We start from the raw sequence: 19,014 nt of genomic DNA, 5'->3' as shown, positions 1-19,014 counted from the left end.
CCGACAGGAATCCGGATGACACTGAGGTTGATCCTGATTCCCTGAAAGATGGGGAAATTCCTCCAGGTCTGGAACCATATCGAACCATGTTGTGGCTCTTTCATAGAGATGAACTGCTGGCCCTGATTTCTCAGACCTTGAAACAGCTGGGTGCCCCTGGTTCGGATGCCATGTTGGAGCTGAGGAAGAATCCAATTTTGGTTTCCTTATATAAAACCTCTTTTTTCCATGATTTGGATTCAGGAATTGATTGATCTGGAATGGGATGCCCTAGAGACAAATTTTAAAGGGGGTCGGACATTGGAAGGCCTGTACTCCCTGGATCTGGCTGTTAGAGAGTGTTTGCATTTTCCCAGAGTGGATGCACTGGTATATGTTGTCTCTAAGCGAACGACTATCCCCGTAGAAGGAGGAGTGGCCTTGAAGGATATACATGATAGAAGGATTGAGGCTATTCTTAAGCAAGCCTTTGAGGCAGTGTTGATGACTTTACATATTGCATCCTAGTGGCGTGATCTTGTCTGCTTCTCTCTCACGAGGTTGATGTCAGAAGGGAATTCCAGAGTGGTTATGGAGCCCGCTGCTGCCTTTTTAGCAGACGCAGGCTGTGATTTGGTCCGTACCTTGGACAGAGGAGTGGCTTTGGTGATAGTGGCCAGGCGGCAACCCTTGTTGCGGAATTGGTCAGCTGACGCAGCCTCCAAAGCTAATCTTACCAAGATGCCGTTTAAAGGCTCGCTCTTGTTTGGGAGCGAGTTGGAGAAACTGGCCAGTAAGTGGGGCGAGTCTCCCGTTCCTCGGTTGCTGGAAGATAAGCAGTTACAGTGCCCTGTTGGTATGAGGTGTCGTCTCCGGGGTTCCAGGCAGCTTCATCCCTACAGAGGGTCGACCTTTCAGTGGACTCTGGCTTTTGGTAGGTCTCAGTCCTTTTGTCCTCGACAGCTCAAGAGAGGAGTGGGCTCGGGTGGCGGGCCGTACCAAGCTTCCCAATGAAGGTTTGCCGACCCACCTTCCAGAACAAGAGACAGAGGGACGTCTCTCTCTCTCTTATCGGAGGTGAGTCGAGATCATGTGGGTCCTGGAGGTTATACAAGAAGGATATGCGCTGGAATTTTGCAGTATTCCTTGGGATGTGTTCATGGTGTCCCCTTGCCACTCGCAGAAGAAGCAGGCAGTAGAGTTCACGCTTCAAAGGCTCCTCAGGCCGAGGGCTGCGATTCCGGTGCCCATGTCTCAAAGTATTGGGCGATATTCCATTTATTTTGTTGTACCTCTTTTTGTTCTATCCTGGATCTCAAGTGGGTCAACCATCATTTGAAAGGGACTCATTTTTGCATGGAAACCTTATGCTCTGTGATAATGGTGGTGCAGTCAGGGCAATTTCTGACATCCCTGGATCTGTCAGAGGCTTACCTTCATATTCCCACCCAATTGGAATACCAACACTTTCTACGCTTTGTGGTGTTGGGGCGCTGTTATCAGTTTCGGGTGCTGCCCTTTGGTCTAGCCACCGCTTCCAGAACATTTTCCAAGGTTATGGTGGTTGTAGCGGTGGCCTTGTGAAAAGAAGGTATCCTGGTGCATCCATATTTGGACGACTGGCTGATTCGAGCCAAGTCTCAGGAAGAGAGCCGCCTGGTGACACACACAAGGTGATCTCCTTATTGGAGGAGCTCAGTTGGGTGGTGAACCTGACCAAGAGCAATCTTCAGCCATCCCAGTCATTGGAGTATCTGGGGGTCCGGTTTGACACGGGGCAGGACAGAGGCTTCCTACTGGAAGTTTGGATTCAGAGATTAATGTCTTAAGTGTGTCAGTTGTGAAAACCATACACCCGACAGTGTGGTCCAGTCTATAAGAGCTCGGCTTGATGGCTGCTACCCTGGAAATGGTACCATTGATGAAGGTGCATATGCATTTTGGTACCATGGTACTCACCTTCCCCTAATTTCTAAAATGTCAAACCAGACTCAGCCCAATTGACGAGACGCTCGGTCCAGTCCCAGTATTTTTCATATGTATTTAACTTCTAGTTTATTGCTGTCTTTCTACTTCTTGGCTACTCTAGCCCCCAAGTTCAATCTCCTTGTTATATGTAACTTTGCTTTGGCCTCTTGTTATATGGTTATTTAGTTAGTTCCTAAGTTCCATGTAAACCGGTTTGATATGAATCCTTTTCATGAAGGCCGGTATAGAAAAATGTTAAATAAATAAATATGCGACCATTTCAGCACTCTCTGCTGTCTCGTTGGAACCCGCAGACTCAGGACTATGCGGTTCAGCTCCACTTGCCGATGGAAATCTGCTCCCGCCTCCAGTGTTGGTTGCAGGAGGATCATCTGAGAAAGGAAGTCTTTGTCCTCTCATGACAGATGAGAGTCTCCATGGTTTTGGGGGGGGGGGGGGGCGCGCTCACTGTCTGGAGTTAATGGCCCAAGGGCATTGGAATGCCGAAGATTCCCTTTGGAACATCAATCGCCTGGAAGCCCAGGTGGTATGGCTGGCATGCTTGCAGTTCAGCCACAGGCTGCGAGATCAAGCGGTTTGTGTGATGTCAGACAACGCGACAGTGGTGGCCTATATCAGTCGCCAGGGAGGAACCAAGAGCCAGTAAATGTCACAGGAAATAGATCAGCTTGTGGAATGGGCGGAAGTTCATCTGCATGTGATCTTGACCTCTCACATTGCAGGAAAAGATGACGTAAGAGCGGACTTTCTAAGCAGGGGAGAATCTGGACCCAGGAGAGTGGGTGTTGTCAGCCAAGGTGTTTCGCTGGGGCCTTCCGTTCCTAGACCTGCTGGCGACTTCTCACAATGCAAAGGTTCCTCAATTCTACAGTCGCAGGAGAGATCCATGGTCCCTGGGAATAAATGCCCTTGTACAGGTATGGCTGGAAGACAGATTGCTTTATGCCTTTCCTCTGTGGCCCTTGCTGGGCAGGATAATTCGCAAGATCGAAGGCCACAGGGGGGGACTAGTACTCATGGTGGCACCTGACTGGCCCAAGCATCCATGGTATGCACATTTGTGGAGACACCCCCCCCTTCGCCCTCCGCCACACGTGGATCTGTTACAGAAGGGACTGGTTCTTCACTAGGATCTGACTCAGTTCTGTCTTACAGTTTGGGCTCGCCTGTTGAAGCATGGTTATTCCTCTGCAGTGATTGCCACCTTACTTCGTGCTCACAAGTTCTCCACTTCCTTGGCTTATGTGTGGGTTTGGAGAGTGTTTGAGGCCTGTTGTGAGGAGAAGGGTGTTCTTCCTCATTCAGTAAGATCCCACTCATTCTTGATTTTTGCAGGATGGATTGAATAAAGGATTGGCCCTTAATTCCTTAAAGGTGCAGGTTGCGGTTCTTGCCTGTTTTAGAAGCCCGGTGAATGTTATTTCCTTGTCGTCTCATCCTGATGTGGCCATTTTTTTGAAGGGAATGAAGCATCTTAGGCCCCCTTTGCGGTTACTGGTTCCATTGTGGACTCTTAACTTGGTGCTGGATTTTTTGGTGGGCCCTACGTTCCGACCGCTGCTTAGCCTTTCCTTGCGGTTGTTGACCTTGAAGACTGTGTTTCTAGTGGCTGTATGTTAAATGCGTCGAATTTCTGAGCTGCAGACCTTGTCTTGCCAGGAGCTGTTCCTTCGGGTGACTCTGGGGGCGTTACAACTGCGTACTGTTCCATCCTTTTTGCCCAAGGTAGTCTCAGACTTTGATTTGAATCAGTCTTCCCTCACAAGCATTTGTGTTTGTGTGCTTCATCTTACTTTGTTGCAGCACTGGCAGCCTCAAAATAATAAACAAAACAATACAATACTGCCCGAGGTCTATAATGGTTTTTTTGCTCCTGAGAGAATTTACTTGAATCTTGAAGAAATGAAATCTTTGGTAAGTTTTGTTTCTAACTCAGAGGAAAAATATCTGCTTACATACAGTTCCGCATGTCAGACGTGGACAAGGAAGCAAATAACATGAGATACCATGCTGAGTCAGACCAAAGGTCAGTTGCAAGCAGCATCCTGTTCCTGACAGTGATTAGTCTGGGTCATATAAGTACCTTGCAGATCCCAATAAAAAAATACATTCATTTCTTGTTGCTCACTGCTAGGTATAAGCAGTGGCTTTCCCAAATCTGTCTGGCCAATAATTGATGGACTTTTCTTCCAGGAACGTGGCCAAACCCCCTTTAAACCTAGCTATGCTAGATGCCTTGAGCACATCTTCTGGCAACAAATTCCACAGCTTGACTGCATTGAGTGAAAAAAAGCTTTCTCCAGTTTGCTTTAAATCTTCTACCTCTTAGTTTTATGGCATGCCCCTTAGTCTTTGTATTATTTGAAAGGGTAAATAACTATTCCCTATTTACCTTTTCCACCTCACTCAGTCACCTCTTTTTCAAGCTGAGAAGCCCTAACCTGTTTAACCTTTCCTCATAAGGGAGCCATTCCATCCCCTATTATTTTTTGTTGCTCTTCTCTGTTCCTTTTCTATTTATTTATTTGCAATAATTTGTATTCTGCCTATTTCCAGAACCTGTTCTAGGCAGATTCCAAGAAACAACAATATCTGATGATAAATGACAATATAAAATCAGCAAAACAATGAAATATAATTCAAACAGTAAAACACAGTAATAAAATTTAAATGACTTAAAATAAAACGGACCAAACAGTACTAGCAAATACCTCCCTAAATAAATGAGTTTTTAAAACTTCCTAAATGCCTAATAGTCACCTTCTTGACATAAAGACAAAGATGCCCTTACGGCCTCTCACTCCGAGACCACCCTCTATGCTGCTACCGAGGAGCATGGACGCTGGGTCCTCTTGCCATCCCCCCAGTGGACATCAGTGAGGAGGAGATGCCTTGTGATCCCTTGGGTGTTGATAACACTGACTCCTCGTCTGAGGACTCTGGTGACCTGCCGTCCGAGCCTTCTCTGCCAGACAAAAGATGTCGCTCTCCTCCAGAAGACCTCTCCTTCGCAGGCTTCATTAGGGCCATGGCAGAAGCCATCCCCTTCTAACTCCTCACAGAGGAGGACACCCGCCACAAAATGCTGGAGGTTAACCAGTTTGTGAATATACCAAGGGAAGTGGTAGCCATCCCAATCCATGAGATCCTATTGGAACTTCTCTACAGGATCTGGGAGCACCCGGGCTCTGCAAACCCCCCCCCCCCCCTCCGGTTAACGGGAAGACTGATGCCCTTTATCTAATTCAACAGGTCCTGAGCTTTCAGAAGGATCAGCTCCCCCACCAATCTGTGGTCGTGGAATCTGCCCTTAAAAAGTCCAAGAGGTCTTGCACGCATTCCTCCACACCCCCCCCTCCCAAGACGGAGAACATGGAGCCCTGGATGCGCTAGGCAATGCTCATTGCCCGCATCGCCACCTATCAGTTGTACATGGCCCAATATGTACATGGAAACAAGTTCAGGAACAGGCAGAGCATCTGCCTCAACAGCAGCAGGATGAGCTGGAGGCAATAGTCCAAAAGGGCCTGGAGGCCAGCAAACATGAGGTGAGGTCCTCCTATGATGTTTTTGAGACGATGGCCATGATTCAGCCACAGGCATTAGCTCCCTCCGCATGGATTGGCTCTAAGCCTCTGACCTCAGCCCGGAGGTCCAGGACAGACTGGTGGATCTACCCTGCACCGGAGAGAATCTCTTCAGAGACAAGGTCAGGGACATGATCGCTCAATTCAAGGACCACCATGAGACCTTGCAGCAGCTCTCCGCCAGCACTTCACCCCTCCGTCTTCCGTGCATAGGCCCCTGCAACAGGATCCTTACAAACCCAACTACTGTCAGAGGAGATACTACCCTCCAACATCCCGCACCAGGGCATCCTTCAACCAGGGGCCGGCCTCGCCAACAGTGCACCCTCAACCTGTGCCACAGCCTAGTCCAGCTGTGGGTTTTTGACTGGCAGCGAGAGAGAGGAGACTGCCTTGCGGTGCCTCCAGATCCCTGCCTACCGGTCGGGGGATGTCTGTGCCTGTTCGCAGACAGCTGGCCTCCTATTACCACTGACCACTGGATTCTGGCCATTGTACAACATGGTTACTGCTTAAATTTCTGGACAGTTCCGGCGGATTCTCCGCCCTCTCCGGAGCAGGACCTGTTGGAGCATCAGGAAATACTCAAGCTCAAGCTCTCAGCCTGGTTTCAGGTAGTTGCAGTAGAACCCGTACCCTGCACCCAGCAGGGCCGGGGGTTCTACTCAAGATATTTTCTGATACCAAAGAAAACAGGTGGCCTTCGGCCCATTCTCGACCTCAAAGCCATAAACAGGTTCTTGCAGCGGGAACGCTTCAAAATGGTCTCCCTGGGCACCCTAATTCCTCTCCTTCAAAAAGGAGATTGGCTCTGCTCTCTCACTCTGACGGACATTTACGCACACATTGCAATATTCCCATCTCACAGGAAGTATCTCCACGTCATTGTGGGCCACAGACGTTTCTAATACCGGGTGCTGCCATTTGGCCTTGCCTCAGCCTCTCGGGTCTCTACAAAATATCTGGCAGTGGTAGGGGCACACTTGCACCTCAGTGGGGTGCACATCTTCCCCTACCTGGACGACTGGCTCATCAGGAGCACAATACTCTATGCTCCCTCCGCTTGACAGCCAAAGTGCTACAGTCACTGGGGTTCCTGATCAATTTCCACAAATCCCAACTGAGTCCATCCAAACGGCTAGCATTCATTGGGGCTCTGCTGAACACAACCCTGGCCACAGCATTCCTTCCCCGGTACTTCACCCAGACCCTGGCGTCGCTGGTGCACTCTGTCCGCCACCATCGGATGGTCTCTGCCAGGGTACTGCTCCGCTTACTGGGCCACATGGCAGCAATGGTGCATGTCACTTCGCTTGCCTGGGTGGCCATGTGAGTAGCACAGTGGTCACTCCGCTCTCAATGGCTCCAAGCTACCCAGGCCCTCTCAGAACCAGTCCAAGTTGCCTCCCTCTCTTGGTGGGAGAGTCTGCCCAATTTGGAAAGAGGTCTTCCCTTCCAAATGCCCCCCCCAAGTGGTGTTGACCACCAGTGCCTCCACCTTGGGTTGGGGAGCTTGTGTGGGCAGTCTCCACACACAGGGCGTGTGGTCGGAGCAGGAAGCGAGTTGTCAAATCAATTTCTTGGAGCTGCGTGCCATCTGGTATGCCCTTTTCGGCGTTCCAGGATCACCTGGCCCACAAAGTGGTTCTGATCCAGACCGACAACCAAGTCGCAATGTGGTACATAAACAAGCAGGGAGGCACAGGCTCTTTCCTGCTCTGCCAGGAGGAAGTACAGATTTGGGCCTGGGCCCTGTGCAAGGACATGTTCTTGTAAGCAGTTTATCTTGCGGGGACAGAGAATGTGGTGGCGGACCACCTCAGTCGGACGTTCCACCCCCATGACTTGTTACTCAACCTGGCAGTCACGGACAGGATCTTCCGCCTGTGGGGCAGTCCGGACATGGATCTCTTTGCCTCACCTCGAAATTACAAAGCGACCCACTTTTGCTCCCTGTACAGGGAGGACGGGGAACCAGCTTTGGATGCCTTTGCCCAGTTTTGGGGCAAGGGCCTACTGTACACGTATCCTCCGCTCCCACTGGTGGGGAACACTCTCATGAAGCTCCAGCAGGACAGGAGCACCATGATCCTGGTTGCCCCATATTGGCCGCGACAAGTCTGGTTCCCGATCCATACGGCTGGGCAGCTCCCCCGACCTGATCACGCAGGACCAGGGGAGATTGCGCCATCCAAACTTCTGCTTAATCTTGCAGTCCCTCAACCTCTCTGATACTGTGTCACAGATACTGGTGGCTTCCCGAAAGCCTTTCACCAGGAAGTTCTCCGTCTGGTGTGAGGCGAAAGGCCTAGACCCTTTCTCATGCCCCACCCTGTGACTGTTGGACTATTTGTGGTCCTTCTCAGAGTCTGGGCTACAGACCACCTCGATCCGAATCCACCTGAGTATGATCAGCACTTATCACCAGGGGGTAAGTGGTGCACCCATTTCTGTGCAGCCCTTGGTGGGCCGCTTCATGAGGGGCCTGTTGCATCTGAAACTCCCTCTGCATCCTCCTGTTGTGTCCTGGGACCTCAACGTGGTACTAGCATGGCTCATGCAGCCTCCTTTTGAGCCTATGCAAGCTCAGACATCTCACCTGGAAAGGCATTTTCCTGGTTGCGATCACCTTCTTGCAGGGTCAGTGAGCCTCAGTCGTTAGTGACGTATCCGCCCTAGATGAAATTCTTTCATGACAGGGTGGTTCTGCACACTCACCCTAAGTTCCTGCCTAAGGTGGTGACTGATTTCCATCTCAATTAGTTCATAGTTTTGCCCACCTTTTTCCCGAGGCCCCATTCCCACCAGGTGAATGGGCTCTGCACAGCCTGGACTGCAAGCGTGCTCTCGACTTTTATCTTCAGTACATGGCAGCCCACAGAGAGTCCACGCAACTCTTTGTCTCCTTTGATAAAAACAGACTTGGCATTGCGATGGGCAAGCAGACCCTGTCCAACTGGTTGGCAGACTGTATATCCTTCTGCCATGAGCAGGCAAGCCTTCCACTTGGAGGCCACATCAAGGCCCGCTCAGAGACATGGAAGCATCTGTGGTGCACTTTCATGCAGTCCCCATCGCCAAGATCTGCAAGTCTGACGTGGAGCTCCCTACACACATTCGTCGCCCACTACTGTTTAGACCAGGATGGTCGACATGACAGTACCTTTGGCCAGTCTGTCCTCCATAATCTGTTTCAAGCATAAGAACCCAACTCTACCTAGTGCCCAGGGTCTGCTTCGTGCTGCCTTCCATTCTCACCCTTAGCACTTCTGTTGTTATGCCCATTGGCATGTGGTTAAGTGCTGTGGGTTCTGTTATTGCCGGGGGCAGCCTGTAGCTTGGTATTCACCCATCTGTGAGGACTACCATCCTGCTTGTCCAAGGAGAAAGCAGAGTTGCTTATCTGTAACAGGTGTTCTCCTAAGACAGCAGGATATTAGTCCCCAGGAAACCCGCCCACCACCCCACAGAGTTGGGTTCTCTATCGGTTTGTTGTTTTATATTTTCGCTCGTCTTTTTTGCTAAGATACAAGACTGAAGAGGGACCCTATGTGGCTGTATTGATAGTGGCATGCTGGGTATGCTCAGTGTTTTCCATGCCGGGCTCTATCTGATGATGTCACCCATCTGTGAGGACTAACATCCTGCTGTCATACGAGAATACCTTTTACAGGTAAGCAGCTCTGCTGATCTGGAGGCCAATATTTGGTAGGCCATTTAGTGATCAAGTTATGCGGGTAAAGTTAGCTGGATAATGTGTCCTGTATATTCAGCGGGATAAACGTCCTGAATATACTTGCTTAAAGTTATCCGGCCTCATGTGGCTGGATAACTTGCTACTTAACTGGAAATCTTTAAAAATATCCAGCTAAGTAGCACTGTCAAAAATGAAAAACAATTAAATAAATACAGCTGACTATCCCCTCCCTTGGCTAGAGGTAACGTTGGAAGGGTAAAAATAACGTAAGCTTATGCTTCCAGCGCTGTGTGTCTCGGAGCAGCTCGGAGGTGCCGGGAGTAGGGCGAAGGGTCCTTTGCTTCCTGCAATCTAATTTAAGGTATCAGGAGGGTCGGAGGAAGAGCGGTGGGTACCGTGATATGGTAAACCCTTGCGGGTGGGTGGGTGCGAGGGAAGCGAGGTGCAGCCTGATTTTATAATTTACAATTCACCGGGGGGAGGGTATCTTGTTAATATTTTAAGGAGTTGGGGGGTGAGGAGGGCACAGTCCGACAGGGCCTTTACAAGATATTTGGGGGGGGAGGGGATGGCCCGCTGTATTTATTTGTTTTTCAATTTTGACAGCACTATTTAGCTGGATATCTTTAAAGATATCTGGTTAAGTAGCACTTTATCCAGACATATGAAGCTGGATAACTTTAGACCTGCTCAGAAGAAATTCTAATTTATCCAGCTAACCTAGTTGGATATACCCAGTATTTGGCTTGGTTAGTCGGATAACTCTACCCCTCCCTAGACTGTCCGTGAAACGCCCCTTGTTTATCCAGCTAAATTATAACTGGATAATTACTTACCTGGCTACAATTTAGCCATGTGAGTAGCTTAATATGCCATGTTGGTGATTTAGATGGATTTGTATTATCTGTCTAAATGGCTTTTGAATTTTGACCTCCTGATTTCTCATGTCCCCTGGTAGGAGAAGAAAGCCGGGAAACTAACTGGGGCAATTTAATGAAGATTGTAAACGAGATGTAAAATAGAGCTTTCTAACATATTCAAATTCAGAACAATAAGCAGCAAATGCTGCAGAGAAAACCCTCGTTTGATGTCTCAGTTTTTCTCCAATGCCTCTCAATGTGTCTCATAGCCCTCTTTAACTCATCAAGGGAAGAAGTATACCATTGGACTTGTAAATGCAGTGTAGAAAAAGTTATGGTCTTTTGAGGAGCTACTTTCTCTATCGTCAAAACTAGGTTCTCATTAAAGGAGTCCCCCCAAAGATGAGGCAGAATTAAAAGATAAGCTAAATACTTGTGCTATTTAAAAGTAAAATTATTTAAATTAGTCTCCCCTCTTGACTGACAATAACATATAACTGAGTTAACAGGAGGCAAAGATTGAAAGTAAGCATAGAATGGTCAGATCAACAGCCTGTAGGTTGGACACTACACTGTTGGGTATCGGGTCACCAGGAACAAAAATCAAATTTAAAGTATGATTCTTACAATGTGTGGAGAAAATCGTAATTTGAGATAATTCTAAAGAATTGATATCTCAGATTCTTTGGCTTTCTTTTCAGGGTTGCAGTTTATCCTCAAATTAAAGTCATCAATCACCAACAACTTTTTATAACGAAAAATATAAAGATGTAATCAAATCTAACAAAACTTCAGAGTATATACCTACCCTCCCTGGGGTCAATAGAGTAGAGAAAAAGCCCACTTTCCCAAGAGAATAGCAAGATTCTCACTGCCCTTGCCAGCTTTATGATGAGTAGGGTGCACAGGTATGGACATTTGATGAAACAAAACTACACCACACCCTTTTTGATCTTGGAGGGTATGATGAACCAGGTGGACAAATAGCCAGATATGACCGCTCCAAATGCTGCAGAATGCTGTTGCAAGAACCATCACAAATGCCCGTAAATTTGATCACATAACCCCTATCCTTAAAGATCTTTACTGGCTCCTGATCCAATCACACATCCTTTACAAAACTCTAACCATTATACATAAATCTATCTACAAACACAACTCTAACTGGCTTGATGAGCCCTTCCACTGCAAACCCTCCATCCGCCCCACCAGAGCAACCAGTAAAGGCTCCCTCCACATCCCATCCCTTAAGAGAGCTCACCTCTCCTCCACAAGGGATCGAGCCCTGTCTATTGCAGGCCCCACCTGCTGGAACTCACTACCCACGAATCTCCGCCTCGAACCTTGCTCTATCAACTTCAAGAAAAAGTTAGACCTGGCTCTTCAAGCAGGCTTAACCAGACTATGGCCCTGCCCCATGATCCCACCCTAATTTATTTATTGTTATGTCAACTCTTAACGCGTGCAATACTTATATATATTGTCACATTTTTCGTTGTTGTCATGTTATTATCCCTTCCCTTATGTATTGATATAGTTATTCTCCCTTATTGATATAGTTGCTTCCCTTATTATGCATTGATATAGTTACTCTCTCATTTCTCCCTCTGTTTTCCTTATCTAGTTCAAACTCCTTGTTTGTGTATATTTTGTTCTATTTCTTTTTGTCTATTCCCCCTACCTGTTCCATGTATTTTCTACCTTCAGTTTATTGTAAACCGATATGATGTTTCACATTAATGTCTGTATAAAAAAGTTCATAAATAAATAAATTACAACATCAGCATCTGAATGTCATGATTCAGTGACAAAAAAAACAAACTGGGCTTTGAATCCATTGAGGGTAGTGAACAAAATTCAACCTTGTTTCTGATTGAAAAGACATTAATATAAACACATTTAAATATGCATTTAATAACCTCATCTCATTGTCACAAATTAGTTTAGATTTAGATTTATTAAAATTTGTTAGTTGCTTGGGGGGGGGTGATGTGATATATTTAACTAAAACTGATTATAGAGCATTCCATAATATGCCTGTAATGTATGTCACCTTACACAATGAAGGCCTAGGCGACGTACAAAGTAAAGCATCCATAAAAATATGCTACACATGATTAAAATATACCATAAAACAGTATGTTAAATACAATTAACGAACAAATCAAAGGAAACAAAAACATTAAATAGACCTGAGAGCATTCCATAATAAGCCTGTAATGATCAAAAGTAAGCCGCCTTAAAAAGGAAGCTTTTGAGAAGACCTCTGAATGTTTTATTTATTTATTTAAAATCTTTTCTATACCGTCGTTAAGTTATATACCATCACAACGGTTTACAGGGAGGCACATAAATTAATGTTGATAAATGTATAGGGTCATACATTCTAAACAAGTGCCATTAAGTTTCGGTTACATAATTTCATAATAAATACTATTTGATGAATGTGATAAATCTTGTCCTTTTATACATGCACGAACAAAGACGCGTTTCTTCAGGAAAGGAGTTCCATAGCGTGAGAGCTGCCACTGAAAAGGAACATTTGACGACCTCTCTGAGAGGATCTTAACTGTTGTGAGGGTTGATACAACTTAAGTAGGGCATTTGACCAAGGGTAAATGCCCGACTCTATGAGTTTAAATACAGTGAGACCAACTTTATATTCAATGCGCTGTTCTATGTGTAATTCTATAAATGTTGGAGTAATATGTATGTATCGTTTCACCCCGGAAATCAAATTAAATTAGAAGCCATTGATCCCTGTGGAATGCTATAAAGCTTGCTTAGGGGAAGCTAGATGGAAATATCTACCCTGACCCACTGTGACTGAAATAGCAACGGCCTCACTCGGGGGGTGGGGCGTGCAAGACAATTCCATTTCCTTCAGGACAAAATAATAATCCAAAGTTATCAGAACAAAAGAAAAAACATCTTCACGTTCCCACTCAGGTTCCAGCAAATTGGCAGGCCCTTTGCTGTGGCCCTTTGCCGGCAGCGTTTCCCTTTTGGCAGGCAGGTTGATGTGGCATGACGACGACATCACGGGGGAGAGACTTGCAGGCCCTGGGAATCCCAGCGATCACAGCGAGGAACCAGGTAAAGTGCTGATTTGAATTGCACAGTACAGCAACAGGCTCAACTATCTGCTCCAGTGCCTTTCAGCTCGCTGGTAGCATGTCCCTTTTTGTCAGCATGTCTAGTTCTGCTTTATCGTTTTTGAAATGAAAGGATCAGAACTGCACGTACTATTCAAGTTGCGGTCACATCATGGATCAATTCAGAGGCAATATGATATTCTGTTTTATTTTCCATTCCTTTCCAAATAATTCTTAACATTCTATTTACTTTTTGATCACAACAGACTGAGCTGAGGATTTAATTATATTGTCCATAGTGACTCCTAATATGGAACCAGCGTATTGTACCTGTAGTTGGGATTATTTTTCCCTATTTTACAATTGTCCACATTAAATTTAATTTACCACTTTAAATGCTAGTGCTCCAGCTTTGCAAGGTTGTTCTGCAGTTCCTCATAATCTGCTCATTCTTGAATAATTTTGTATCTGCAAATTTGATCACCTCACTCATTGCTCCCTTTTCCAGATCACTTTGAATGTTAAACTGCACTGGTTCCAGTACAGACCCCTGGGGCACCCTATTTACTTTTCTGTATTGGAAAAACTGACCATTTAGTTCTATTCTTTGTTTACAATTTTTTAACGAGTTACTAACCTAGAGTAGGACACACTTCCTGAGGAGTCTCTTATGAGAGACTTCTAGATTTTCAGAAGGCATTTGACAGATATATTGTATCAACCGGCTCCCCTTATCCACCTGTTTAGTGACACCTTCATAAAGATCTTATAGATAGGGTAAGAAGATTTCAGATTGAAAAATCCATATTGGCTCTTACCCATTAGGCCATGTCTATCTATATAGTAGCTTCTACCATTGTGCTCGGCACAGACGTCAGGCTCACCAGTCTATAGTTTTCTGGATTGCCTATGGTGTCCTTTTTAAAAATTGGTGTTACATTGGCCACCCTCTGTTATTCAGGTAATGTGATTGTTTTTAGTAATTGGTTACAGATTACTAGTAACAGGTCTGAAGTTTCATTTATGAGTTTTTGCAGGAATCTGGGCTGAATACTATCCAGTCCTGGTGATGTTACCCTTTAGTTTGTTAATTTGTTCTATTACAACTTCCATTTTCGTAGTGATTTGCTTCAGTTTCTCTAAAACATCACCATCAAAGAATGTTTCCAGCGTGGGTATCTTCCCAACATCCTCCTTAGTAAGGAGGCAAAGAATTCATTTAAAGTTGAATTTTAAAAGCCTGACAGGAGCCAAAACAGAGTGAATCTTGAATATGTTGGGCCGGCCCACACAGAGAGGATTTTAAAAATCACCTGATTACACGTAGATCTCCTTCTGTGTGCACGAATGAAAAGTTACAAAAAAATTGGGTGGGGCATGGACATGGCATAGGTATTCCTGGCTTTCAGCTTAAATTAGTGCATAAGTCCCCTGCCACGTAACTTTGCTTCTGCTATGGAGGACATGTAAGTATAAAATAAAGATAAATAAATTGACGTGGTTTCAAGGGTCGGGGCTAACAGGGGAGAAGGGAGGCTATTAAACTAGAGGGGTTTAGAAGTCCTATCCCTTACCTGGGCGAACTGGGAAAACTGGTAATTGTATCGGTGCACTTGTCTATTAAAATCCTATTTACATGGTAGAAGCGGCATTTGCACACACAGGCGCGCGTCCACTTAAAATTGCGTGCACACGTCTAGGCTGTTTTATAACATGATATACATATACGCATGTATGTTGTAAAATGGCCGTGTCCCTGGGTGCGGGCTAACAAACGTGTGCACGTGTTCCCACATGCTTTCAAAATGGTATTTTCCAAACAATGTCCATGTCGCATGGAAACTTTTAATCTTAGTAACTATTTTTTAGTGGTTTTTTTTCTCATTTTCTCATATTCTTCCTTTTTAAAGTTTTTTTTTTTTTAATTTCTCTTTATTAAATTTTTCAAATGTTACAACATTTGTAAACATTCAAAGAAAATTAATGACATACAGTTCAGTTATATCAACCACTTAACATAATAAGAAATAAGTACTATTGTCTAACTATTATTTAGCCCTCAATGAACCGGGGAGATCCTCACAGGAGACGTCTTATGTTAGGAAATTAATATTACCATTTACCACCTCAAACAATCAGAAAGCATTAGGTTGGAGACGGATTATATTACATTATATTGAACAATTTTAACCTTAAATGAGGTTTACACAGGTGCTACTTCTGAGACATCCTCTGGCAAAGCATTGATTCTATCATTCAAAAAACATTTTTAACTGCTGTGGTTGAAAGAAAGTATAAGATATATCATGAAATTTTATGAGTCAATTGCAGGGAAACTTTAAAAAAAAATTGGGCTCCCATTTGGATCACCCCCCTCTCTTAATTCTAGAAACTGTTTCCTCCTGGTCTGTCTCTCCTTTACATAATCTGGAAAAATGAATACTTTCAGTCCACAAAATAATTCCGTTTTATTTCGAAAGTATTGCCTAAGGACCCAGCCCCTATTGGAATCTAGCAAAAAAGTATTAATGTTGTTGGCTGGGCTTCTTCCTCCATTGATGACTCCAGGATCGCTGATATATTCAAAGGAGATAATTGTTGCAAGTCATTACCTTCTATTTGAATCTTTTTCCTTATAGGGAGATAGTATATTTTTGATAATGGGGGAAGGGCTGTTTGAGTATTTTCAAAGTCTCTAAGGCAAACTTTGTCCACATTTCTGTTGAAGTTACTGACATTTTTTGGGGGGAAATTGATCAGTCTCAAATTTTTACTACTTTGTTGATTTTCCAATTTCCTCAATATATACAGGTTATCTTTAATCATGCCTTGATTTAACTTTTTCATTTCCCCCATTTTGAATTTTAATTGTGTTATTTCCCTTTTGTTATCTGTAATTTTCTTTTATTTTTTGCAATTGTAATTCAGTCTGTCCAATTTTTCTTACAATAGGTTTGAATTGTGCTATCATGTTGTTATTCATTGCTTCGATTTGCCATCCATGTTGATTCAAGAGAGAAAGTTTCTGGCCTTACCAGTGTTGTTAATTTGGGACATAGATCCTGCAAATCTTCCTCTCTCAATTCAGCCACTTGCCATGAAGTTATCTAGTCGAGCGCCTGCTTCTCTCCTCCATCGGGTATTTTACCCTCTGACCCAGCGGTTTCTGGAAGCGTCGTCCTCCTGGAGCTGTCTCCGGCTCTCGGCATTTCCTCCTTCTCAGTATACCCCGGAAGAGAATTCCGGGTGTTCGACTTGCCGCGGAGTTTCCGGGGGCTGTTCTATCATCCGGGGAGAGAGTAGTGAGTCAAGGAGGACGCCGGCTGTATCCGTGTTTCCACGGCGTTCCCCCAGCAACTCCTCACCCGGTAAGTCCGCTCCTCTGAGGAGGAGAGCGTCCTTCGGCCCCCGTATCGCTCCAGCTGGAGACTCCAAATTCAGCCTTTCTCTGGCCCTTCTTTTGCATCAAGAGTGGGGCATGGGGAAATATCTCAGACGAAAAACTAATCGAAATGGGAGAGCGAGACAATTCACGTCCTCACTCTAATGCGCCATCTTGGATCTCTGGGTATATAGTGTTCTCTTCCTTTTTAAAGTTAAATGCCTCAACAGTAGTTTTACTTAATGTCTTTTTCTCCAGTGATTGTCAGATTTGATTGCATTGTGATCATCTGCTAGATAATGTGGGTGTCCTTATTCAATTCTTTGGAGGAAAAATATTTTACCAATACATAGATTTAAAACTTTGAGTGGGCAATATTTCCAATATGGTATGATTTGCTGAGGTTTTAAAACACCAACATGAACTAAGTTTAGTAATTTAAATGCTTTTGGCATCAGGGCTGGCTCTAAGCTTACCAGAACTCTGTACAAAAAAAACCGAAGGTAGTGCCCCTCAGCCCACTCATGGCTCATTCCAGGGAAGGAGAGGCTGAGGCAGTGTCTCTCTCTGTAGCTGTCAGAACAAGGGGAAGGTCCCCTCCAAAGATGCAATTCTTCTCTTTGATGTTTAAAGTTGGCCTGCAAGCCCCTGCATCTTTATGGGCAGGAGTATCCCATCCCCTCCGCTTTTAAAAGTATAGGAGCTTGCAGATTGGCACAAAAGGAGGAATTTTTGGCCTTTTTTCCTCTCCCTTCCTTCCCTACCACGTTTCATGGCCCCTTCCTCAGTTGTCTCCTTTCTATCCTCCCCACTCATGGCTCCTCTCCCTTCTATCCTCTCGCTTTTCCTGGATCCTTTCCGCCCTATCTGCTCCCTTCTATCCTGCCCTACCATTCTCTTCTCTCCCCCCCCCCCCCCCCCCCCAAAGCTCCACCATGACCATCTTTTGGGATCCTTCCCTCACCTTGGCTCACTTCATTGCTACTAGACCTGTGACTAGACAAATGGAGATTGTCAGGCTGTGGCAGCAAGAGGAGGAAAATTCATTGCAGGACCTGTGAGCCGGCATGTGCTCACAAGCTCTGCAGCAGTTCTGTCTCTTGCTTAGATTTCTGTGTTAACAGGAAGCTTGTGTAGGGAGCAGAGGTGGGGCCACTGCAGAGTCTATGAGCACGCACTAGATGACAGGCCCCGCACTGATCTTTCCTCCTTTTGGTATGCCGCTGCCTAAAGATCTCTTCTAGGGTGGTGGACTGTCAGGCCCTCTTCCTACTTGGGATAGGGATTGCATATTGGGTTGAGGGGCAGAGATCCTAGAAAGAGGCTGTCGGCAGTGTGCTCTTATATGGGCGATGGGCTTGTGCTACCATCACCGTGTAAGAGAGGGCAAGGGCATGGGCAGGGCAGCTCCTTGTGCATGTTGATCTCTGCAGCCACATAGCTTGTACACCTCAGAAACTGACCCCGATTGGAATGTCTGAGCCAATTGTTAACCATAAGTTGATCAGCTGTTATAAGATTTTAAGTTGGACAGCCCTCTGTGACAGTGCTAGTGCAGCATTTGAAATGTTTATGCTTCTCAATTTCCTCCTGTAAACCAACTTCCTCCATAAGGTACATTAGGCAGTTTCTGATAAAGAGCAAAGCTAAAACCAGTACACACATACTTACATTTTCCTTGTGTTGTAAAATGATGTGTGATGTATGACAGGGACCTCTTCCCTTTGCAGTATCATTGTAATTTGGTTCCATTGACTTTTATTACATTTTATTCTTCAGGTGAATGGATGTGAAAATGTATTTTATTATAATTAATGTTCTTCAGTGCTGTTCAGTACACTCTAGTTTACGATAAACCTCCTACAAATGCAGTTGGTGTCATTGTATTCCTAGACTGTGTTGCATTTGCATCGATGCCTACATGAGATGAAGTGGAATAGTTGAGTAAGAAGCAGTGAACACACATTTGCAGTGACTTGCTGCATGGGAAATGGTAGCCATTTTATTGCAGCATGGACTGTAAGAGCTGGGGCTTGCGAGCACCTGAGACATTTTTCAGTTTAGAGTTGCTAAATCTGTGTATTTTTTTCTTTGCAGGACAGAAAGATTGGCTCGAGACATTATGAAGGACATGGGAGGTCACCACATTGTAGCACTCTGTGTACTTAAGGGTGGCTATAAGTTCTTTGCTGACCTGCTAGACTATATCAAAGCACTGAACAGAAACAGTGACAAATCTATCCCAATGACTGTAGACTTTATTAGGCTGAAAAGTTATTGCGTAAGTATGGGATATTTGTCAGAGTTACCTGATGATAAAGCAATTATTCCTGCAAATTTAAATAGAAGAACCTTTAATGGATGGTGGTGATGATGTATCTGCACACAAGGGAGTCTGCTGTACTTGCGTCCCTCCCAATAGAGA

At 45.2% G+C, this 19,014-nt stretch overlaps 1 protein-coding gene across 1 annotated transcript in view; it reads left to right on the top strand.

The window, feature by feature from the left end:
* The window catches only part of HPRT1 (hypoxanthine phosphoribosyltransferase 1), a 112,297-nt gene that overhangs the window by 37,245 nt on the left and 56,038 nt on the right, over window positions 1-19,014 (top strand). Inside the window, exon 3 of the mRNA XM_029606660.1 lies at window positions 18,687-18,870. Within this exon, the coding sequence (XP_029462520.1) occupies window positions 18,687-18,870 (184 nt within the window). The remainder of the gene's footprint in view (window positions 1-18,686; window positions 18,871-19,014) is intronic.

The sequence above is a fragment of the Rhinatrema bivittatum genome, chromosome 6 (assembly GCF_901001135.1).
Source record: "Rhinatrema bivittatum chromosome 6, aRhiBiv1.1, whole genome shotgun sequence".
Classification (NCBI taxonomy): Eukaryota; Metazoa; Chordata; class Amphibia; order Gymnophiona; family Rhinatrematidae; genus Rhinatrema; species Rhinatrema bivittatum.
The sequence above is the reverse complement of the archived record's forward strand: the minus strand, read 5'-3'. Positions and strand labels throughout refer to the sequence as shown.